Here is a 26,437-nt window from a genome sequence, read left to right on the forward strand (position 1 = left end):
AGGATGAAAAACAATATTACAAAGGAAGCTGCTAAAGGAAGTCATATTCATCTCCTTTCCCAAAGACAAGAACACTAACAAAGGCTAGACTTAAAATAAAAAATAACAGAACTTGACTAACAATGGCAGACACACATGATGCCACTAAGCGAATCTGATCAACCCATCGTTCCAGAAGCTCGCCACCTTTAGGGTCAAAGGGAGGGTCTCCAGTTCAAGGTCATGCCATTCAGCCTAAACATCACCTCTCACATCTTCACAATACAAGCCCAGACCAAAGTAAGGTCTTTAGTCCGAGACGAAGCATGCACCACCATTAACCTGGGCATGTGGCTGGTGCTGGAGAGATACTCCCCAAATGATCTGTCTATCTATCTATAGCCGTAAGGGGTGGCCACAAACAAATCGTTTCCCTGTCCCCTGTCATTTTGCTCTCCCCCTCCCCCCCAACTTACACCCATCTCTCTCATTTACCTCTCTATTCTATCCCTCCACCTCATCCTGGTCTCCCCTTCCCTCCCCCTCCCACCTCACTCATATACACTCTCCTAGTTAGTCTCTCATTCTCCATCCTATCCATATGGTCAAATCACCTCAATATATTTCTAACGCATTCTATCACATCCACATCCACATCACAATGGTGCTTCACTTCCTCATCTGCCAGTCTTTCTCTCCACTAACTCCACATGCTCCTCTCAAATAACTAATCTCCACTGCTCTCACTCTTGACTTGTTTTCTTCCAACAAGGTCCAAGCTTCGTTTCCATACATTAGAATGGGGATCACAACACTGTCATGCAGCAACTTTTTTACTTCCAAGCTCACCTCCTCATTTCTTATCACTGCTTTCAATGAACCAAATGAGCTCAACTTGTAAATTATTTAGCACATGTGAAGATTCACGTTACATTCAGCTTGCCTATATTGGGCACTCCCATACTGATCATATATAACAGAAGACACTTTTTTAGTTCACCAAAATTACCAGAACATGGTTATCTCTACAATACAGACCATGGGCACAATGGTCAAACTGAGCATTAGCTGTCATTGCATGGATGTATTTGCCAAAGCACAGGCCATGTGACTGCTCAGGGGCTCATTGGTGTGGGAAGATGGTAATAGTGTGTGAATATGGTGTAGGTGATGTGTAGGGTGGTGTGTGTGTGTGTGTGTGTGTGTGTGTGTGTGTGTGTGTGTGTGTGTGTGTGTGTGTGTGTGTGTGTGTGTGTGTGTTTTACTTCCACACTTCAGGCTAGTTAAATTAGTTCTGTTTATCACTGTCTGGTACACTGAAATCTGTCTGCAGTGGTAATGGCAAATAATGGTAGGATTTGGGGGATGGGGTCATTAGGGATTACTCTGGGAGGTATCCTGACAATGAGCATTTCCTATAGGCTCTGTATCTCCCACAATTTTTATTCCTATACTGCTGTTCCTAGCACTAACAAATTAGCGATGCTGTAAGTGAGCTGAGTGTATTTGATTTTTCAAGTGCAATTACATGATAAATCTATCTATCTATCTATTGCCAGACTCCTCAATCCCGTAAGGGGTGGCCACAAACAAATCGCCTCCACGTCACCCTCTCCCACGCCATTTCACTGCCCTGCTCCCAACTCACACACCCCTCTCTCATATACCTCTCCACTCCATCTCTCCATCTCATCCTCGACCTCCACCTCACTCACACACACTCTCCTCATCAATTTCTCACCCTCCATCCTCTCCGCATGGCCAAACCACCTCAGTGTGTTCCTCATAACGCTTCCTATCACATCCACATCCACACCACAACGCTCCTTTATATCCTCATTTGTCAGCCTGTCTCTTCATGTGACTCCACAGGCTCCTCTTAAATAACCCATTTCCAATGTTCTCACTCTTGACTTGTGTCCTTCCAACAACGTCCAAGCTTCACTTCTATACGTTGGAGTTGGTATAACAATACTGTCATGCAGTAACTTTTTCACTTCCATGCTCACTTCCCTGTTTCTTATCACTGCTTTCAAGGAACCAGCAAATTTTCTTCCTTGCTGTACTCTTTCAAGCACTTCACCCTCCAAACCTCCATCCTTACTCATCACACTCCCCAAGTACTTAAACGTACTCACATTTTCCATTTCCTCACCATCCAACCGTACTACATTCACTGACTTCACCTCTCTCAAAGACCATCACTTTACTTTTCCCTACATTCACCTTCAGATTCCATTTCTTACACACTCTCCCAAACTCATCCACCAAACCTTGCAGCTCCCCTTCGTCTTCACTCAACAACACAGTATCATCTGCAAACAACAGTACAGGGAGTTTCCAAACACTACCCTCTCTCATCAGGGCCACTCCAACATCCACTGCCCTACCTTGTACCTCTTTTAATACCCCATCCATGTACAGACTGAACAACCATGGAGACATGACACATCCCTGTTTCAACCCAACCTTCAAAGAGAAAAATTCACTCAGTTCACCATCCACATGCACTGCAGCCTTAGCACCATCATACATATTCTTCACAGCATTCAACAACTTCCCATCTACTCCATATATTCTTAAGACTTTCCACAATCCCTGTCTATCCACCCTGTCATATGCTTTCTCCAAATCCATGAAAGCCACATATAACTTCTTTCCCTTCTCTAGAAACTTTTTCACTAAAAATCTAAGAATGAATATCTGATCTACACAACCTCTTCCCTTCCTAAAGCCTCCCTGTTCTTCTCCAACTAATTCCTCTGTATTTCCCTAACACTGTTAATAAGTATCCTACCATACACTATTCCTACAACACTAAGAAAACAAATGCCCCTGATTACCACACACTTCTTTTTCCCCTTTCCCTTTGTACAAGGGAATAATTATACCTGACTTCCAATCCTCCGGGACTCTACCTTCCTCCCAGGCCAATCTGCACATCTTCCACATCCATTCTACTATTATCTCTCACCCATGCTTCAGCATTTCACCACACACTCCATCAATTCCTGGGGCTTTCCCCAATTTGACTTTCTTCATTGCTTCCACAACTTCTATCCTACTGATTTCTTCCTATCTTCTCACCTCCCTCCTTCTCCCAGCCATTCCCCAGCCACTTATACTAGCATTACTTCCATCCTCTATGTTCAACAATTCCTTAAAGTGTTCATCCATCTGCTCACTTTTTCTCCCTTCTCCACTAGTAATCTACCATTTGTACCTTTCACTTCCCTGCTAACTTCACTGCCACCATGCCTTACTCTCTTCATCTCCTTCCAGAACATTTTCTTACAGTTCCTCCACTTTACACTCAAATTCCTTCCAAATTCCACATCAACTCTCTTCTTACTCTCTCTTACTAATCTTTTCATCTCTCTCTTCCTTTCTACATATAACTCTCTCTTCCGCCTCTCAACTTCTTCCACGCCCCCGTTTCTCACCCATTCATTGTATGGTTCCTTCTTTTGTGCCACAGCCTGTCTCACCTCTTCAGTCCACCATGCTGTTCCTTGCACCCCCTTCTATCTTCTCTTCACCCCACACACCACGTCACATGCTGCACATATTTCCTCTGTCAATATCCTGCACACACCTTCCATGTCCCCCATCTGCTCCAATTTATATTTACCCAATCATTCCTCCACTTCTCTCTTATATTCTGCCTTTCTCTCATCCTCTTGTAACCATTCCACTCTCCTTGCAACTACTCCTTCCTCCCATCCTTCCCTTCTTCTATCTCTCCATCTTACTTGGATCTTGATTCTGGCCACCACCAAGTAGTGGTCAGAAAGTCCACTCCCCCAACCTCTATAAGCTCTTGCATCCGTTACACATCTTCGCATCCTTTCATCCACACACACATAATCAATCACTGCCTTCCTTTCATTCAGTTCACCACCCACCCTTCTCATCACTCTGACCTCCAGGACACATGATATAGTGCTACTTTATTCTTCCTTCGCCTTTATCGTCCTTTTTCTGTGTCTGCCCTCCTCTCTTCCTATTACCATATTTTGCGGGGTATAAGACACTTTTTTGTCTCAAAATTGCCTTCAAATATCCCCATGTGTCCTGGAGGCCAGACTAGACAGGTTTGCTTGGCTCCATTTAGAAGAATCTCTTATACAGATGATCATATCACTGCATGGCAGTCACAAGTATTTTCTAGAGTATAAAGACCTTTGATTTATTGTAAAAAACATTACATTCACTTGTGTATATACTCAGATTTTACAATCAGAAACACCCAAGTTCAAGAACACAGAACACTCAGGGTTCGTTTACAACTGGCCATGTGATGGTCTAGAGGTTTAGCAGTATGGCAGTTAAGCAATTTAGCATCTAGCATACACCCTACTCTAGCAAGCTAACTTGATCACTGGTGAACTCCCTGCAAACCTTCTGAAATGCAGTCATGATCACTTTGCTTGCCATCCACTCAATAACTAGTAAGGGAATCATTAGGAGATGTTGGCTAGCATGACTGGCTAATCATTATACTGTAACAGACATCTGTGACATATGGAAATTCAATAACCCTTGTTAGGCTGGTTTCTCTTACTGATATTTTGTTTCATTCAAGACAAGAATATCATTGAAGGAAACAGTCTTATATTGCTGTTAGTGAAAAATGGGAAAAACAGTTGCAACACTAAACAATACTGCCTGAAATTACTGCATTTTTGCAGTTTAGCGCCTAGCATTCACTTTTTCCATGGAAGTTAACATGATCACTGTTGAACTCCCTGCTAACCTTCAGAAAGGCAATCATGACCACTTCACTTGCCATCCACTCCCTAACTAGCCACTTACAGTAGTATGTTATGAAAATGGGATAAAACCTACTGAGCAGATAATTAATACATTATTTAAAATTAGCAGTGCCAGATGGACATTCATAGCAGCATCCACCATTTTTGTTGTATTCACAGCTGATAAAGCGATGAGCAATCGTATTTTCTTAAATGAGTGAAAGAATGGGTTTAATTGAGTTTTGTTGTTTTAAATTCATTTCAAGAAAAATAATACTTATCTCTATATACTGATACATATTTACCGTATTATACTTTAATGGAGATGAACATTAGGTCTCAAATTACTGTACAAAAGGAAAAGGAATCGGCCTCAATGTTGCCAACTTAGCAGTTTTCCCGCTAAATCTAGAGGTTTTAAAACCAATCCATTAGAAAATTTTTTATTTTTTTACTCTATATCTGTCATTTTTTAAAGTCCTGTCTGGTGGGTTTATCGTCTGATTTTCCCTGCTCTGACGGATTTTTACCACTTTTAAGACCAGTCTAGTGAATTGAAAGAATTTTCACTTGGCAACACTGATCGAGCTTCATAAACATAGATGGTGTTAAGATGGCGTCATGGTACGAAGTAACTTTTCGTAAGGAAAGGGTTGTTTGATCGTTTTCTTGTCTAGTACTCTTCTTTTACATAAGAATTAAGAAACCAAAGACATATACAGTAATGAAGAGAGATTCTGAAAGGTGGACTTTATAAACAGTGTTCAAATTGTGTCACGAAATGAAGTACCTTTTGTAATGAAGGGGTTGTTTGTTTTCTTGTTCCCTTCTTTTACAAAAAAATAAAGAAACCAAAGACAGATATACAGTACTCAATACATATTCTGAAAGGTGAGTGTGTATTTCTATGAAAACTACTCATATCAAGCAATCTTTCTGCAGTCTTGGTTGAGACATACTTTTTTTCTCGGAGCTCCTCTTCCAGAATTAGGGTGCATCTTTCACACTGCAGTGTCTTATGTGCCGCAAAATACAGGTACTCCCATCTTTCCTATCACTTTTTATTACTCTTCTTTCCATTTCAGATGGCTTTACACTGAGTGACAAGACCAATAGTTTCCTGTAAGTCAGGAAATCATTTACAACACTGGGTGGTAACCACATAAAACTTATACGTGTTTCCTACATGTCAACAAGCGGGTTGGTGGAGGGTTCTCCCCATAAAACAACTAACTCAAAGACTGAAAGATCATCATCATCATCACCAAAGGATGGGTTGGAATGAAAAGCATGCACTATATGTCCACATCTTCATGTGAAAGTAGAATACACCCCCAATAAAATGAACTACAGGTATACCCCGGTTTAACGATGCACTTGCTCAAGTAAAAACCCATTGTTAGGAGGGGTATTGTATCTCGGGGTAGATTTAACATGTAAAGTATGGGGACACGTTTTTGAGCCTTGGGTTTCCCCTCCAACCAAGTCCTAAACCCACCCAAATGAGCACAAAAACAAGTTTAAAGCAATCTAAATGGCCTAACAGCAGTAAAAGAAACTAACCTAAGCCTAAAACCTGTAAATAACTCACTAAAAACATCAAATAAAATGTGAAAATTGTCAATTATGTCTGGAAAAAATCAAGCTTAGTAAACTGTACCCAAAAATAACAAGTGTTCACCCCACCTATGGCTAAAACACATTAATCTAAGTCTAAAAACAGTTCATAAATCAATCTAAATACACAATTTTTGTCTAAAATATCACCAAAATAGGTAAAAAAAAATCAAAACCCATCGTTAAACTGGGGTTTGGCCATTCTTAGGCGAGGTACAGTGGTACAATATTTCTACCCTCTTTGCTAAGTCAGGGTATCGCATCTACAGGTATTGTATATCAAGATATACCTGTCATTGGTACCAGACCCATGACATTAATGTCAATAGTTTGTTAAAGCCGAACATCATGCCGTTCAGTAAATCCCTCTTATAATGGCTTTTACCAAACAAAGATCATTAAACAGAGGGCATTGTTTGGCCATACACTACAACATAGAGCTAGGTCTAAACAGCTCTTTTTTTTCAATAAATGCTCTATTAACTAGCTTATGTGTTTACTCTTACGTTTCAGGAAGTAATTGCACTGCAAACAAAGACTGCAAGTGGACTTTGGATAAATCTACGTTTGTTCGTCACACCATGCTGGTTGGTGTTTCCTGCGCATCCATTTTTTTACCGAACAAAATTCATTAAATGAACATAACGTCTGGCCAGCTGTCATTAAAACCGAAATTTGTTAAAAGAGACTTCAGTATATCGAGGGTGTACAGTACTTGCACCTGACCCCATACCTGATATAGTGGCCCTACAGCACCTTCACTACTCTTAACCATCCTCATAACCCACACAGTTGTTCTTACTATATCATATACATACATCTGCATAAAATTTATCAACTTTCTGTATTTCACCAATTTACTTCCACATATTAAACTAAACAAAATGCTGTAGTGTAAAAATATAAAAAAGCAGACTACAGAATATACAACCATCTAGACATTATCTAACGCTATAATACTCTACTTCTGCCCAACATAATTCTAAACTGCACTAACATAGTAAAAAGGGACTAACCTCATACTCTCGCGAGGTGAGATATTTTATGATGACATGCTTCAGATACACCAGGTTGACTGCATTGCCATTTTCATTCCCACTGGTGGTGATCACAGAGCCTAAGATGGTGAGGTCAGGTATTAAGAGGAATCATTAAACTTCCAAAATAAAAGGAACCATAATATAAACATTAGGTAAACTACTGGAAGGTGGTTCCTCCAACAATACCCATTACCTTCCTCATCCTAACCCTATTTGACAATATCCTTTGGTCAAAGCCAGCAACAGTTCCCAGTAATCTCCAGTACTGTCCAAATATGATAAACCTTTCTTATCATAAGTCTTGGTACTATACTTGCAAATGCCACAAATTCTTTCACTGCAGGACAGGTATCACTTACAGGATGCAAATAGTTAATATGACAAAATATGTATGGTAAACAATGGCTGTATAAAAAAATCAACTGCCCTGCTAGCAAGAATTAATGCTACAAAGATGTTATGATGAATGTGTGTGACAATAAGCTACTGGTACTTAACCCCTTGATTTCTGCGGTACGTGTGCACCACACAAACATTTGACTGCATGGTCCCGCAAAATATGCCTGTGGTACTCCTGTACCACCCAAGTCAATTGATGTGTTCAGGGAAGGCCTGAATGCAGGACTGACATTTTTTGAAGCCTACATGGTGGCAACAGTCTCAAGAAACATAAAGAAACCGCTAGTCACATATTATCCTGTCACTGTGATGTCATAAAACGTCATGAAACGTCATACCACGTCACATTTTCCAGCCAATAATATGCAGTATCGATTTTTCACGCCCAAAATACGGCCAACCATATTATTCTTACGTCATTGTGAAATAAATACCTCCAGCTTCCCGAGCAAGATTTCAAATCCCAGCATCAGTGTTTCCCTGTCCTGATCGAGTGTGTGCACTACTTTATCGCACCAGGAAACAATGACGTCCTCCCCACCAGACAGTAATGACGAAGATACTGTATGAGCTTGATACAGATAGTGAAGGGTTATTAGAAGATTCTCAGGATGAGTATGACTCAGATTATGACCCTGATTAGAAAGAAATATGTGATATAAGTAGTGAGGGACGTGCTGATAAGTTGTCTGCCAGCAGTGGTGATGATGACCAGCACAGTGATATGTCTGCCACCCAATCTCCTGCCCCCACTGCCACACATTTCATACTCTTATCTGAACCATTTGCAGATAAAAGACCAGATGATCTTCCTCAAGTGATTCAGAAATTTACTGATGTGCATTCTGAAAATACTGCACACCATGAAAATCATCCAATGACTGCTCTTGATTGCTTCAAACCTTTTTTTGGTGATGATGATGTTGCACCATTGCGTCTGTGGACCAACACTCGTGCTTCATATTTCTTTTGTGATAATCCTACAAGTAACCCACAAAGATTTATGGGCAGAAAATGGGTAGATATGACAGAGGAAGATTTGTATGTGTTTGTAGCTTTGCAGTTACTCATGGGCCTCATCCACCTACCTAGGGTAGCTGATAACTGGTCTCAAAATGTCTTGTGCCAAAGTCCACCTGTCTTCACAGGAGCTGTAATGAGTTGTAACAGATACATGCAAATATTACGATTTCTTCGCTTCTCACACCCTGATGATGCTGTGCCACGAGTTCCTATATCTAGAATTGGAAGATTTTTTGAACTGTTGCGTGAGATGTGTATGATGTTCTTTGATGCTGGCAAAAATTTTGCTGTGGATGAGGCTTTCATACTGTTCAAAGGATGGATCCATTTCAGGCAATACATAAAAACCAAGAGGAAGAGATTAGGTTTGAAGCTGTTTGCTTTGTGCCCAAGTGCCTCATGTGCTTGAGGCTACACATGGAATTTCTGCCTGTATACTCCACCCATGTTTGACAAAATGAGGGCAGAGGGTGACCTTGCGCAGCTCAGCAAGTCTAAGCGTGTCCCAGTCTACCTGATGTTGTCAATATTGAATGAAGGGAGGCATGTCGTGTTTGATAATTGGTATTCCTCACTCAAGTTGGCTGAATATCTGCTTGAGAAAAACACACTGACAACAGGAACCATTCGTGCTAACAGAGGGGTGCCTCAAAATGTCTCAAGGCAACGACTTGACCAGAAACAGACAGTTTTTGCAAGAAAGGACAATATTCTTGTGATGAAATACTTTGATCGTAGGGTGGTTCATGTTATAACCATGAAGTATGAAGCTGGTTTTGTGGAAAAGATGCATCATCTCAGAGGTGGAGCTATGGAAATGATTTTAAAAACCCTGCCAATACAGTGCTACAATGAACAGATGGGAGCAGCAGACATGGTGGATCAACTACTTGAGCCGTATGATCCAACAAGAAAATCTATGGCCTGGTTCATGAAATTAGGAATACATATGATATCGAGAATGGTGCTCAATGCTAGGGTTATCTACCATAACCTGCATCAGTGTCCAGAAAGTTTAAATGTGAGAAATTTCATAAACTGCTGGTTCATGAAATGCTGCAGGAGTACAACATAGGTTATATTGCATTACTTATGGCTAAAGATGAAGAGAAAAGGTCCAGGAAGAAACAAAAAATGAAGCACACACCACAACCAAGAATGCCACAGGCAGAGGCATCATTAGCTCATGGTCTGCTGCCTATCCCAAGTACAGAAAAAAAGAAATGACCACAACGCAGGTGCAGGGTTTACAGTGCTGAGGGAAAAACCAAGTGGACAAGGAAGTACTGTCCTGCCTGCAAAGATGAGCCTGGACTATGTTCAGCTGAACATTTCCAGGCCTACCACAGCCAGCAGCCAACACACACCTCTCCCTTTCTTTCGCCCCCATACCTCCACACTCACCTGTAACTCCCCCATACCCCCACTTTCACCTGTAACTCCCCCACACCCCCACTCACCTGTAACGCCCCCACCATCCCCATTTTTTGTTTTTCGCTCAGCACTCGTGTTCATTTTTATGAGTATACACACTCTGAACATTCACTGTCTCATATCTGTTTATCTTCGGTTCTGTTCTGTCTGTTCGTGTCAATTTTTACACTTATGCTATTGCTTGTGTTTGGCCTGGCTGCACTGGGCTGGGAGTGTGCTACCACTGCCGTCTGTTCTGACCTTGCTAGGAAGATTATTATTAGGAGAAACTCAGCAACACTCACAGGGTAAGTGAACATAACAGTTCTCTGTCCATATTATTTTTTTCAACCATATATATTTACCCAGTGACTGACTTTGAACATTTTACTATAATTACTTGTAAATCACATGGTACATTGCTTTACCTACATTTTATATGGATCTTTTGTGGGGTTTATATAATTGGAAATGCTCAAATATTTAACATATGCTCAAATATTTAACATACAATAAATAGTGTTGGTGCATGGATAAAAATAAGACCATCCCTCACAAGGCTTGAGAGATGGGGGGGGGATGCGGTACGGCAGGAGATCGTAATATTTAAGTTGTGGTGCGGCCGTGGTACACAAGGGGTTAAACCGTAAGCATTATCAAAATACCAGAACACTAGGGCTAAATTTGCAGGAAGATCTTTATAACATGGAACATGTAATCATAAGTGTTGACATGCAAAATCCCTTGATACCATTAATATTTAAAATGCATTAAAAAATTGTGGAAGGTTTTGCACATGTATGGTGTAGATGGTAAGTCGCTAGGTGTCGTCAAGCGTTTTTATGATGGTAGTGAAGCATGTGCAAGGGTAAATGGGCATCTAAGTGAATGGTTCACGATCAATGTGTCCGTGCAACAAGGTTGTGTGTTGTTCCCATGGTTGTTCAATTTACAATGAGTCCTTGAAATATGAAAACTCGAAGCACGAGTTTCCGATGATACGAAAGCGATAACTGTAGGACAAATTCCGCAATAAGAAAGTATCTGTCTTGATGGTATGAAAGACGATACGAGAGGAAATACGAAAAATTCAAAATGGGCGCACTGTACAGTGCCGCGCTCACTTGCTGCGAGAAAACGAATTAACCCCTCTCTGGTAAACACATTTTCACGCACTTCCCAGTCGAGTCACGCCTGTCCTCTCCTCTCAGCTTCGCTGTAAGTTATGCTGTTATTCGCTGTTCTTCATCTTTTCGTATTTTTACCATGCCTCCCCAGCGCCCTGCATCATCTCCAGCATCCGGGGAACCAGGTGCAAAGAAGAAACAGCATCGTACTCTCACTCTTGAGAGGAAATTGGAAATACAGTAGTTAGATTGATTTATTTACCGGTAAATGTACAATGAAAGACAACTATCTTCCCAGTTCAGTCTGACGAAAATTTACACCAGGCGAAATACAATGGAGAATGTGAGTGCATTCAAGTACTTGGGTAGTGTGATGAGTAAGGATGGAACTTTGGGGGATGAAGTACGTGAAAGAGTACAGCAGGGAAGAAAGGTTGTTGGTACACTGAAAGCAGTGATGAGAAATAGGGAGGTGAGTATGGAAGTTAAGAAGTCAATGCATGATGGTATTGTGATCCCTACCCTGACGTATGGAAGCAAGGCATGGACCTTGCAAGAGGGGAACAAGTCAAGAGTGAGAGCAGTGGAAATGAGTTACTTGAGAGGAGCATGTGGAGTGACGTGGAGGGACAGGTTGACGAATGAAGAAGTGAAGGAACGTTGTGGGGTAGATGTGGATGTGGTTGAAAAGATTAGGAGAAATACACTGAGGTGGTTTGGACATGTGGAGAGAATGGAGAATGAAAGACTGACTAAGAGGGTGTATGTAGGTGAGGTGGAGGGAGGGAGAGGGAGGGGTAGACCGAGGATGAGGTGGAGGGATGGAGTTGAGAGGTATATGAGGGAGGGGGGGATGAGTTGGGAGGAGGGGAGTCAAATGGTGGGTGACAGAGTGACTTGGAGGCGTTTTGTCTGTGGCCACCCTTTGCGGGATTAGGGCGTCGGGCTATAGATAGATAGATAGAAATACAATGAAAACCTGTTTCTACTAGTGTGTGTTTCAAATGGTTCAATTTTTCCACGCTATATTCGTCAGACTTTGGGAAAATACTTGTGTCTTTCATTGTACACTTGAAGCAGCAGAAAGACCTTACCAATTCAATGCATAATCCTCCAGCTTGTTTCTGTAATTTCCTGACAACTTTCAGTTTGGCAAATTACATTTTCTTGCTGAAAAATTTCCTCCCCGTTATTATCGTCACTTTCCCCTACAATCGTTTCCAGGGCAGTGGAAGAAACTCAGCGTGCTCAAAGGTAGATATCGTTTCCCAATTTCCCAACTGGAGGTTAGGTTAGGTTAAAATTATTAGGTACAGATAAGCTTGGTTAGACCAGGTTTAGTTAAACACCTGGGGAAGAACAGTCCTTGCCGCCATTAAGTTAACGAAATAAACAAGAGTTGTCACACCAGAACAGCTAAATATGACAGAGAAACAGATTTAATAAAAAACGTTTACTGAATTTACCAACCCAGAAATAATCTGAAAAAAATAACAGACTATCAAGAAGAACTGATTTGGTAAGGTGCTTTTACTGCTTAAAGTAAAACGTATGTTTAGCCCCCTCAATGGCTGTGGGTTCAGATATTTGCGTGCTCCCGTGGTTGGCCTTGGGACCATTTTTTCAAAGTTCTAAAATCAATTTCTTTTTCTTACATATGTGAAAAGGCTCATCTGGCACACCTGGCATTTTTTTTTTTTTTTTTTTTTATTAGTTTTTCCCCTAAATCCATCCTGTGATTTGCTATGATTCATATAAGAATTAATAAAATTAGGATGCGTGTTACATCAGCATGCATACATCGGCCGAATACATCTGGGACGAAGTGAACTGTGAACGCCAGACTGCTTGAGGTGGTAAAGTAGGTTTGTGTAAACACACCAGTGACCCTCATTCCCTTCCCATAATTGCTTGCAGTTTTTTTTTTAGCTCACCCTAACTCAATGTCACTGACACCAGTAAAATAAGGCATTGTTCAGGGCCAGCAGCTATGAAAGCAATAATGGAATACATTATTGTTTGTATCAGTCCTCTCTCACTCGTACACATAAGAACAAACAAAAGAATGAGCAGTAAATGTACACTAACTTTAAGGAGCAGAAATAACTGTGCTCAGTCGGTCCGAAATACAGTACTGTATATTGGGAAGAGTGATACCGAACGAAGAATGTGGAACTGAATGCTAACCTACGAGAACATGTGGGACAAAAGTAATTTTTCTCTGATTAGCAAACATTTTTGTTCCATATCGTCTCTTAAAATTGTAAAACCCATAATCTTTTGTGTAAGCATACAACCTAAAGACCATACCAATTCAGTTCATATTCCTCTAGTTTGTCTCCTATATTTTTCTGACTATTTTGAGGGTGGTAAATTATGTTCTCTTGCTGAAAGAAACTTACTCAAAATTAGGGCACATGTAACATACGCATGTAAACATCGGCGTGGAGTGAAGAGAACGCCTGACTGACGGGATGGTAGAGTAGGGTCATGTACACACACCAGTGACCTTCGTTCCCTTCCTGTAATTGTTCGCAGCTTTTTATAATGCCCTAACTGAACGTCATTCACACCGAAACAGTGAAGTGTTGTTCAAGGCCGGCAACTATGAAGGGGTTAATGGAATACTGTATGAAAAATTCAAAATGGGCGCGGTGCATAGTGCCACACTCGCTTGCCGAGAGAAAACGAACTAACCCCTCTCTGGTAAACAAATTTTCGCGCGCTTCTCAGTTGAGTCCACGTCCCTCCTCTCCTCACAGCCTCACTGTATGTGAGGGTATTTTGCAGCCCTTCACCTTTTTGTATAGTTTTGCCATGCCTCCCAAGCACCCTGCTTTATCTCCAGCATTGGGGGAGCCCGCTGCAAAGAAGCAACAGCATCGTACTCTAATTCTGAAAAGGAAATTGGAAATTATAAGACCCACGAGGAGGGGCAGGGAGTCTCAGAAATTGGGCGTGCTTTAGGCCTTGCTGTTTCCACCAGTGGAACTGTGATGAAGAAAAAGGAGATGTACAAGAATATGGCCACCTCCCTCTCTACAATTGTATACAGGTATTGCTTACTTCTAAATAGGGGGGAGTGAAGTTTAGGTGGGGGTCCGAGGGGGTCCTGGGACGCATCCCCTCATTTATATGTATACTGTATTTCAATGGGGAAAATCGTTCCGATTTATGAAATTTCGAATTAAGAAAGTTTTGTATGGTCCCTATCCCTTTCGTATATCAAGGACTCACATATGTGGATGGGGTGATGACAGAAGTAAAAACACGAGTAATGGAGAGGGGGATGGCATTGATAATGAATGGTGATGGGTGGAATATCTCAAATTTGTTGTATGCTGATGATGCAGTGCTACTTACAAATACTGGACAAGAACTTGGTAGACTAGTGAAAAGTTTCGCTGATGTCTGTGAGTGTCATGCCTTGAGAGTAAATGCAGAAAAGAGTAAAGTGATGGTAATCAAGAGAGAAGGCGATTCCCAGTGTTAAGTTACAGTGTATGGAGAGAGACTGGAACTGGTGAAAGTGTTCAAATACCTGGGTGCAGTGATAGAAGAGAGATGAAATTTGCAAAGGAAAAGTAGAGTGGCACAAGGAAGGAAAGTAACTGGTGCAATGCAGACCCTGATAAGAAACAAAGGCTTGCATGTTGCAGCTCCATGAGTCTTATATGAAGGAGTGTTATTGCCAACTCTTACCATATGGGTGTGAGAATATGGTGTGGCATGAAAATGAAAGTAACTGGTGCAATAAAGGTCTTGATAAGAAACAGAGGCTTCAGTGTTGCAGCTTCGTGAGGCTTACATGAAGGAGTGTTAGTGCCAACTCTAACATATGGGTGTGAGACTATGGTGTGGCATGAAACTGAAAAGTCAAGGGTGAGAGCAGTGGAGATGGGACTGCTGAGGAATGTTCGTGGAGTACAGAGAGTGGATAGGATACGAAATAATGTGATTTGTGAATTATGCAGAGTTGAGGAAGTCTGTGGACCCCAGAATTGAAGACAGTGTAATGAGATGGTATGATCTTTTTTTTTTTTTTTTTTTTATGTGAGGAAGAAGGAACCAAAGGCAATGAGCCCGCAAAACTGTTAATTCCAAGAGAAAACCAAAATACAAGAGAGAATGGATGAAAATAGAGTGGTATATCTGAGCCAATTTGAAGGAGGGAGGAGGTGAGGTAGGCCAGGGAGAAGGTGGAGGAATATGACAGATGAGTGTGTGGGGAAAAGAGGTATGGAAGTTGGTGAGGCTAGGGGACTAACAAGAAATCAAGTTAGCTGGATGACTGTGGTGAGAAGTGCATGGTCAGGGATTTGGCACCCCTTTTTAACGTGACAGCATTTGGATTGACTCTATTGGATACGTTTATGCGAGGCTACAGAATGTGGTGAAAGTTTTCTAGCGTATCAGATACAGTCAGGATTCCAGGGGCTTGAATGAGGAGTGAATGGAAGCATGGCTCATTAGATTGGGCAAACTTGGGCTGTCCGGACATTGCTACTCCTCATCCTGCCCTAGGATGGGAAAGGAGGTCCAGATGATGGTGATGATGATGTAATGTTTCCTCACCATTGGCTGCCGTGATAGAATCTGGTAGCTTTGAGTCCTCCTGAAGTTCAGTTGTGGTAGCCATTGCTGTTAATGTTGCTGTTGCAGGTGATACAGAATCTGCAGCTTCAGCTGACAACTTCAGCTCTCGCTGTATCATCTTTTTCATGTCGGCTAGCCTTTGTCCCTGGACTTTTAGTGCCTGGAAATGTTGTCAAAATGAACTGAACCTTATAAAAAATATATATATATATGGAACATTAACATACTGTATTCAAGGATTTGGTCTGAGATGACTACAACATTACTCACTGAACAATCTTCTTGGCTGGTTCTGATGCATTTTAAGTTAACTCATTACTTGAAAATGACTAAGTTTATACTTTCCACTACAATAATGTCTGTTAACAAACAAGAAATATTTTTAGTTAAATTAAATTTCATAAAATGTAATTAACAACTACCAAAATAAGAAAAAAAAGGTTACTGCAACTGTTGTATTCTTAACCTAAACATGGATGACAATGGTGTGCATAAATATACTGTAGAATAAATTTGTTGAGTATTGCAGGAACTGTGTAGAGAAGAAAAATGATAAAGAATGTATGGCAAGTCACTCAAACTTTCATCTGTCCATACATATATTAGGGTATAATATCCATTCATCCATCCATAATCTAATCCCATTTTGCTTCATGAGGAGCGTAGGAGCTCAGGACTGGGCAAGTTGTACTGTAATAATATGCTGTGCAGAGAAGAATAACGATAAAAACTGTAAGGCAAGTCACTCAAACTTTCAACTATCCATACATATATTGGGATTTAAAAAAAAAAAAAAAAAAAAATGTTTACAGTGTTAAAGCTTCTGTTTACACCATACACAGGCAACACCCTAGTTTATTTTCTGTTATCTGCCATGAAGCAGTTATGTAATTCATTTACTAAATCCCTTTTTACTCCGAAAACCACCCTACAATTCATACACCCCTTTTTACTCTGAAAACCAACCTGGACATAACTTATCAGACATTCCGATACTTGCATTAACTTCTAGATCATTATTCCGTCATACACAGTTCCTACAATCAATCAACCCGTGCCGTCCCGGCGACGTGAATTAACGCGGCAACATTGCAAGGTCCCTAATTTGCACAATTTTCAATTTTCGCGAGTGATTTTTGGCATGGATACACGGGATACCTTCCTCTATTCCTCTACAAGATGCCAAGCAGGAACAATGCCTTACACCGCATAATCTCTCCCCCCCCCCTGCACGCCATTGTCTCGGCAATTCACCTGTTACCAGTGACCTGGTCAATAAAGACATTCAGGGCCAGAGTGATTCCCCAATCGATGACGATGTGGAGGACAAAGTTTACACAGCATTTGAGGAAGAATCAGTCAGAAATGATGATCAGGTAATGTGGGAAAAAAAAGGTCATGAATGGTGATGAGTTAGTGAGTGAAACAATGCTTATAATGCCTATATTACTGTTTGAAAACCAATATACTCTTGTACTACGTATAAATTCATACCAAGTAAATAAATAAATACTGTTTATGAGTGGATAAAATAGTTACCCTCCCACAGAACTCGTTTTCTTTGGTGCCAGCCTGTTAGAAAACCCAGTCAGGTAAGGAAGTACACGTACCTAAATCGCGTATTTTAAACCTCAGGTGAGCGATTTCTCTATGAATTTTCGATGTTTCTCACCAAAAGCGGATGTTTGGGCCAAAAAAAAAAAGGTCCAAAAACGTCGGGACGGGGCGGGTTAAAAAATATAGCTATCTTACTCAATTTTTAAACTGTGAACAGAAATGAAGATATTTTATATACAGTACCATATACTGGCATTCTAAAACAAACTGGCAATATATCCAAATAAAAATGAATACTGTACCTGTTTCTTTTCTGACAGTTCATCTTCTAATGATTTCAAGGCATCCCTCAGAGTTCGAACAACATTAGACCCCTCAATCCTTTGCTGTAAATCCTCCTCTGAGCAAGTTAGTCGTTCCTGTAGCTCTCGACATTCACATTCAGTGGTGGCCAACTTGCTCTCAAGCTGGATAATATAACTTGTTTTTGTAGCAACTTCATTTTTTAGTGTCTGTACACTGTCCTCTAATTTGCTAACTCTGTCAGCATACTCATCTAGATTCCTTGATAACCTGGCTTTCTCTCCACTCACTACTTCAAGTTTTGACTGGTATTCTGACTTTCCCTTTTCTAAAGCTTCAATTGTAGTCCTCTCCTGAAGTAGTGTTTCTTGCAAGTGTTGCTTTTCAGTCTGTGTCCTTAGTAAGCCTTCCTTTGCTTCAGACAGACTGTTATTTGTAGCTTCAAGATCTGATTCAATTTCCATCAACTTCTGCTCCAAAGAAGCAACAGTCTCTAATTTGCACTGCAGCACAGTTGCACAAGACTGATGCTTCTCTTCTTCACAAGTCTGGGGGGGGGGGGAAATATATATAAAATAAAAAATAAATACATAAATTAAATACATAAATTATATATATATTCATGCTGTCCTTCTCATTATCATATTAATAATGCAATCCTAATATCATCAATAAGCAAAAACAAATAGCACATTTCTGTTCTATAAACAAATCATGAAAAAAACATGACAAACCCTTTGCCGACTGTTACAAAATGCTGTAATCCCGTGTCAGTCTTACTGCATAGCTTACCATAGTTAACCTCGAAATCAGTAGGCTGAGTCTTTACTTTAGATCTATTTACATACAGATTCATAAAGGTGTACAGAGCAAAAACTAACAATTTCACATGCCATCCCATATCACAGAGATACTGTTTATATGAATCTTTCAAGATAATAAGCAAAAAATAATTTTAAAGGCTAATTTGCATCCAGTTATTTCCTTTGTAGCTTTCACTCATTTCTGCACTAGTGTATCAAAATTAAAGGATAAAGGAATTTTCAAAAACTATGCTAATGTATGTAAAAAGAGATCTCCTAATCTAGTGCAGTAAAACAGAATACAAGCTCTGAGCAATTATGTAATACTCACAAGCTTTTCCTGCAGTGTTTTGATTTGTTCCTCCTTCTCTGTAACAGTGCTCTTCAGCTGCCACTGTGATGTTTCTAGATCCTCTTTGATTCGAGAAATTTCTGCCTGAAGTCTCTCTTCCTTCATCTCCATCTCAGACTGCAGGGTGGCCTTCTCTTCCTTCAACAAACTGTTTTCTGAAGTCAGGGTTCTGCTATTCTCTTCAGCCTCTTGAAGATCAGCCTAAAATAAATTGTATTTATTTAACAACGTATGGTGCAATACAGAGAAGTATGAATTTAACAGGAATAGTAACCAGGATGTAGGGTAGTCTCTTACCTTTAAATGATCTGGACTATGGTTACTATAATAAAAAAATTAATGAGAAAATCTGGTAAATATACATGCAAATAACGCAACAATTCAAGCTGTTGTCTTACTGACCTACACTCTCAAGGAAAATAATTTTATTATTATATACATCCTAGGTGATTAACATTTGATTTTCCATCCATCCATCCATTATCCAATCCTACATTGCCCCATGAGGAGCACAGGAGTCCGGGGCTAGGCAGTTGGTCCCGACATTTAAGATGAGAGTGACCAGCCTCACTCATCCCTGAGTGGCATTACATGAGCAATCAACCCCAACCACCCCTTGGATATAAACCTTCACTGGCTCAATCCGACTGGGGTGCAATAATTACCCACTACACCACCAGGCGCCAAAATTTGGTTATATGGTTACCACCCAGCGTGGTAAATGGTTTCCTGGTGCACAGGAAACCATTTGGCTTGTCACTCAGTGTAGAGTCACCCAAAGACTGAAGGAAGTGGAAAGAATGAAGGAAAGAAAGACAGAAGAAGGAGTGTAAAGTCATCCGTAAGCAGAAGGACAAGGAAAGAATGAAGGAAAGAAAGACAGAAGAGAATGGAAGGAAAGAAGGATGGAGAGGAACAAAAAAAAAAAAATAAAATAAAAAAATAACTGGAGAATAAAACATACTTTTCATTTTCTCATTCATCATCTAATCCAGTGTTGCCCCATTAGGAGCGTAGGAGCCCGGGGCTAGACAAGTTGTTCCTGACATTAAGATGAAACTGACCAGTCTCACTCATCCATGAGTGGCATTACGTAAGCAATAAATCCCAACAACCCCTTGGATATAAACTTTACTGGCTCAATCTGACTAAAGAGCCTTAATTGCCCACTAACCCACCAGACTGAGGCAAATGACAGCAAACCCTTTTCTGTTTCCTCCTACCCACTCTATACTCATTTCAAAGCCAAAGGTGGCTGTTGTGTATATGTACGCAACGACTTACCTTGCTCTCGTGTTCCTGAACTTGATTCTTCTGAATTCTCTATTCTCTGGCTTCGGGTTTCCTGTCATTCTCTGCGCTGTTTATGTATCTCCTAATTCTACTGACTATCAAAAATTCTTTGACTATCTTACTTCTATGATGGAACACATACTATCCATTTCTCCTTTCTCTGAAATCTCCATTCTAGGAGATTTCAATGTTCACCACCACCTTTGGCTCTCCTCTCCTTTCACTGATCCACCTGGTGAAGAAGCCTACACCTTTTCTATCCTTAATGACCTAGAGCAGCTTGTACTGCACCCTACCCATATCCCTGACTGCCTTGGAGAGAGCTCCAACAAACCTGACCTCTTCCTTACAACTAATCCTTCTGCTTACGCTGTTAATCTTTCCTCTCCGTTAGGCTCCTCCAATCACAATCTTATTACCTTGACCTGCACTGTCGCTCCAGCACAGCCTGTGGACCCCCCAAAGAAACGTCAACTGTGGCACTTTGGAGCTGCGGATTGGGAGGCCCTCAGGCAGAACTACTTTGATTTTCCCTGGAATCTTCCATGGCTGGGAGCCATCTGAGTGTGCTTTGTGTATTATGGAGGTTATTCTCTTGGGCACTGAAGCATACATTCCCTTCTCATATCCTTTGACTAATGCAAGAAAGCCTTGGTGTAATCAAGCTTGTTCTAATGCTGTCTACAACAAGGAGAGGGCCTATAAAAGGTACCAGAGCCAACCCACCCCCAAATCACATCTTGTTTATGTTTCTGCTCAGATTCATGCTAAGTCTGTTCTTCACTCTGCTAAAAGTAATTTCATCCATACTAAATGCTCTCAGCTCTCCAACTTGACTTCTTTCCACTCTCCCTGGCACCTTGCCAAAAACCTTTCTAACAACTTTACCTCATCATCCTTCCCTCCTCTTTTCTACTTTGTTGGCTCTGTGGCTATTTCTTCTACTGATAAAGCAGATCTCTTTGCTCAGACTTTCTCCTCCAATCCCACCACGATTCCGGTACTGTTCCTCCATCACTTCCCCCATCTGACTTCCTCATGGGTGACATTAAAAGTTCTTCAGCTGATGTATTTTCTGCCATCACAGGCTTTAATACTAACAAGGCATATGGGTCTGATGGAGTCCCTCCTGTTGTCCTCAAGAACTGTGTTTACACCCTGCCTAGGTAAACTCTTTCGTCTTTGTCTTTCAACTTGTACCTTTCATGCTTGTTGGAAAGTTGCTCTCATTCAGCCAGTCCCAAAGAAGAGTGGCCATTCCCAACCCGCTATCGTCCATTTGCTTTAACATCCTGTCTCTCAAAAGTTTTCGAGTCAATTCTTAACAAGAAAATTTTAAAGCATCTTTCCTATCACAACTTTCTTTCTGATCGTCAATATGGGTTCCATCAGGGACGCTCCACTGGCAATCTTCTCACCTACTCTTCAGACTCCTGGTCATCCTCCTTTTGGGACTCTGGTGAAAGCTTTGCCACTGCACTTGACAACTCCAAGGCTTTCGATCAAGTTTGGCACAAATCTTTAATTTCCAAACTACCCTCTTGCGGTTTCTATCTTTCTATCTGTGGCTTCATCTATAGCTCCCTTTCTGGTCGTTCTATAGCCGCTGTTGAAGATGGCTATTGTTCTTCTCCTAGATTCATCAACAGTGGTGTTCCTCAGGGCTCTGTCCTATCACCAACTCTCTTCCTTTTTTTCATCAATAACCTAACCTGTACTTCTAACCCTATCCACTCATATGCTGATGATTCCACCCTTCACCTTTCCATTCAGTTCTCGCAACATCCATCTCAGCAGTTACTTCAACAAACAAGGGATGAGGCTATGGCACACCTAATGTCTGACTTGGTTCATATCTCTGACCAGGGTAAAAATAATTTTGTTGTTTTTAATGCATCAAAGACCCAGTTCTTACACCTAACAACCCGACACAATCTTTCACAGGAGTACCCATTAATGTTTAATAATAATAATGGCCTTTGGTTCCTTCTTTCTTGTATAAAAAAAAAAAAGATGCCATTATTTGGTTACATGGTTACCACCCAGCGTAGTACAAGGTTTCCTGGTTTACAGGAAGCCATTTGGCTTGTCACTCAGTATAGTTACCTGTAGAACAAAGGAAGAGGAAAGAATGAAGGAAAGAAGGGCAAGAGGAAGGATAGAAAAAAGGAGGGACGAGAAGAAAGGGCAGGCACGCGAGAGCAGCATTACATCGAGTGAGTGCATGGTAGGCACCCCCACCAACCACTAGAAATACATTACAGAAGCCACTTGAGTGCCTCCAATTGCATGTTTACTGCCGATCTCGTCAACTGGACACGACGTCAGCACACCAAACAAACTCAAATGTATACAATTTAAAACCATAAGTAGCAGTGCAAGCCTCACCAGATCCACTGGAAGCTAACTAGGGGGCTTTGCCCCCCAGAGCCCCCAGTGATTATAATCTGCCTCACAGCACACACTAAAATGTGCATCAGATATAACTTACACCAAAATGGTATCGTATGTTATAAGCATTCATTAATCATGGCACATTCGACAGTCGTCACAAGACCATGAGATTGCAAAGGTAGCTGCAGTCATAAAGCAAATATGTATATACATCACAGAGGAGATATCCATTAAAATATGATACAGCTTAGTAAATTAGCTCTTGGTGACTATATCAGAATGCTTCATATTCCATAAAATCTAAGATACAAGCAGTATGAAGTACAGTACAATAATGGAACCGTCTATTTAAGAACATTTTTAAAAACCAATATATTAAAAAGGCCCACTAGATATGCTAATCTATAAAAATAACACAGAATCCTGTCAACATTTCACTCCAATAGGAGATTTGGAAATACTGCATCAACGTCATACGTAAGTAATCCATCCATTATCCAATCTTACGTTGCCTCATGAGCAGTGTAGGAACCCGGGACTTGGCAAGTTGGTCCTGACATTTAAGATGAGAGTGACCAACCTCACTCATCCCTGCGTGGCATTACATGAGCAATAAACCCCAACCACTCCTTGGATATAAACCTTCACCGGCTCAATCCGACTGGAGTGCCATAATTACCCACTAAACCACCAGGCGCCAAAATTTAGTTATATGGTTACCACCCAGCATAGTAAATGATTTCCTGGTGTACAGGAAACCATTTGGCTTGCCACTCAGTGTACAGTCATCCACAGGCAGGAGGAGGAGGAAAGAATGAAGGAAAGAAAGAGAGAAGAGGGAATGTAAAGTCACCCGTAGGCAGCAGAAGGCCGAGGAAAGAATGAAAGAAAGAAAGACAGGAGAGGATGGTAGGAAAGAATGATGGAGGAGAGGAAAGGGCAACACCTCAGAGCAGCACTACACTGAGTGAGTGGATAGCGAGTGCCCCCACCTACCATATCACATAATGAAAAAAAAAAAAAAATGGAACCTAAGACTGAGTCTAACATCAGGCAAAGGCCAAAGGAGGAGGAGGAGGAGAAAGTGAGGGAAAGGGAGAGGGAGAGGGAGAGGGAGGGGGAGGGGGAGGGGGAGGGGGAGAGGGAGGGGAAGGGGGAGAGGGAAGTGGAGGGGGGAGGGGGAGGGATAGGGAGAGAGAGAGAGGGAGGGAGAAGGGGGAAGGGGAAGGGCAAGGGATGAGAAAGGGGGAAAAGGAAGGAGAAGGGAGAGGAAGAAGGGGAAGGGGAAGGGGAAAGGGAAAGGGAGGGGAAGGGGGATGGGGAGGGGAAAGGGGGATGGGGAGGGGGAGGGGAGGATGGGGAGGGGATGGGTTTAGGGGAGGAAAGGGAAGGGGGAAGAAGGGGGGAGGGAGGAAGAGAAGAACAGGAAGAGGGACTTTATAAGTGAAGCTGAAAACTCACCTGGTCTTCTGCCATCTTATCATTAAGATGGCTAATTTGGTTCTCAAGGGCAGTAATCTTGTCACTCCATGAGGCCTTGATGTTGTTGAGTTGCTGGCGTGCTTCCTCAAGGGCATGTTCCATCATCTCTCTCTGTAGTGTGTCACATACATACCAAAACAAAGACCATTATCCAGTACAGAAACTTCCACTCCTTGTGTTCACTATTAAGCATTTTCTAATGACCAAATACATACAGTACTAAAACTGCCTGTTCCTATCCAAAAACTGACTGAATCATAAAACCAAATTGACATCCAATTATATATCTGGCCTAATGAGGTGTGTCAAGAAGAGCATGTCGAGACTGTCAGACGAGACAGGATTGAGCCTACCGGAGAGGCTCTTAAGTGCATCGAGGAGTTTAGTTATTTGGGGGATATATTATGAGTTGAAAGTTGGACTGGAGCTGGGTCTGTGGCTTGGGTATGGAGAGGTTGGAGGAAGTTCAGGGAGAAGCTGCTTCTCTTAACACTGAGAGGGCTCTCCCTTTGTGCTAATGGGTCTTTGTATGCAACATGTGTTAGGGGTGTAATGCTGTATGACAGTGAGGCCTGGGGCCGTACTTATAAAACCTACATCATAGTTAGGTGAAAGTCTGAAATGTTAGACTTAAGGAGCAGTTCATCATAACAAAGTCGAGGCTTTGTTAGGTCGAAATCATAAGCTGCTGAGATGGTTTGCTATATGTAGCACTTGCAAGTTTTGAAAGCTGAAGAAAAATACAAAAAAACATCAGAGAAAAGACGTAACAAAAAATATAAAATTATTATGATATTTTTCTTACATGTTTTTCGCAAAAAGTCAACTGATAATGTCAAGTTTTACGAATTATTTATTTACCATTTTGTTTTACTGTGGACAAGGACATGTTGCCTCACCACACCATCCTGTAAACAAACACTACCACCACCACCACCAGCATGGAGAACTCCAACAATATGATACAGAAACCTACAAGTCGACGTCACCACTACAAAGTTGCATTTTTCTTGTTGAAAGGCAACACAACGTTAAAATAACTTTCATTTCTGGCGTGAGAGCCTTGTTTCTTGCCGTTGGTCTTTTTAGGGTCTACTGCACCAAATCTGTCACAAACATTATGCCTGCACGGTCCAAGCAGTATCTCTTTACCATTTCTGCATCATTACACACATCTTTCCTGTCACGAGAACGTCTTGGTTGGCGGTGGCGAATTTGTTGTTGTGGTGGTGTGTCGGCCATGTTTAACTTTATGATTCAGTCATAAGCCACGTCCTAAGAGCTATACCAACTCGGGAGGTGTTTTTAGCCATGATTCAGGTTAGGTCGAATATGAGAAGTTATGACTCGCTCCTGTAAATTTAGGACAGACTTTCACCTTATGATGCAGTCTTAGTGTTTTATAAGTACAGGCCTTGGGCAGTAATGAGGATATTTATAGGCTCAAATGCACAGAAATGACAATGATTAGATGGATGTGTAGTGCAACCTCAAATAAAGGGGCCTGGGGGGTTTAGGGCTGCGACTGAAGATGTGAGAAGAAGGATGGAACTTGAATGTATTAGTGTTGTGATGAACAGGAGTAGACTGAGATGGTCTGGGCTTGTTGAGAGGATGGAGGATGATAACTGGGTGCACAGGGTGAGAAGTGTGAACATCAGGGGTTGGGCTGCAAGAGGTACACCAAAAAACACCTGAGACGAATTCACAGAGTGTGACAGATACAGCCAGGATTCCAGAGGCTTGAATGATGAGTGAATGGAAGTGTGGCCCATTGGACTGGGCAAACATAGGCTGTCTGGATGTTTTTTTTTTTTTTTGGAGGAAGAAGGAACCAAAGGCCATGAGCCTGCAAAACTGTTCCTTCCAAGAGAAAAACAAAATACAAGAGAGAGCCAAATTCAAGATCCATTCATTTCGAGATGCCTGGACACACTGCGTTTGAAAGACTGGAGATCGTAGGGAGCAGGAAATACAGACAGAGGGAGACAGTTCCAGAGTTGACCTGTTGCATAAATGAAGGACTGGGAGTAACGGTTAACTCTTGCATTAGAGTTGGACAGAAAAGGGGTGAGAGTTTGCTGCTAGACGGGTGCTACACGCCTGTCGTAGAAGTGGAGGAATGCATGCAGACAGTTCAGAGGAACAGTGACCATTGAAGTAGCGACAGAAAAGAGATAAAGATGTAACATTGCGGTGAAGAGACAGAGCTTGAAGGGAGTCAGTCAGAGGGGGAGAGTTAATGAGACGAAAAGCCTTTGACTCCACTCTATTGAGAAGAGCTGTATGTGGGGAGCCTCCCCAC

General features: G+C 41.4%; 1 protein-coding gene across 1 annotated transcript in view; it reads right to left on the minus strand.

Moving 5' to 3' along the window:
* The window catches only part of LOC145404618 (uncharacterized), a 114,234-nt gene that overhangs the window by 13,653 nt on the left and 74,144 nt on the right, over positions 1-26,437 (minus strand). Inside the window, exons 7-11 of the mRNA XM_080276140.1 lie at positions 24,112-24,243; positions 18,943-19,164; positions 17,808-18,356; positions 15,928-16,108; positions 7,367-7,467 (exon numbers count right to left, since the gene is read on the minus strand). Of these exons, the coding sequence (XP_080132266.1) occupies positions 7,367-7,467; positions 15,928-16,108; positions 17,808-18,356; positions 18,943-19,164; positions 24,112-24,243 (1,185 nt within the window). The remainder of the gene's footprint in view (positions 1-7,366; positions 7,468-15,927; positions 16,109-17,807; positions 18,357-18,942; positions 19,165-24,111; positions 24,244-26,437) is intronic.

Source organism: Coenobita brevimanus, chromosome 64 (genome assembly GCF_032717465.1).
Source record: "Coenobita brevimanus isolate Jiangsu-jjx chromosome 64, ASM3271746v2, whole genome shotgun sequence".
NCBI lineage: Eukaryota > Metazoa > Arthropoda > Malacostraca > Decapoda > Coenobitidae > Coenobita > Coenobita brevimanus.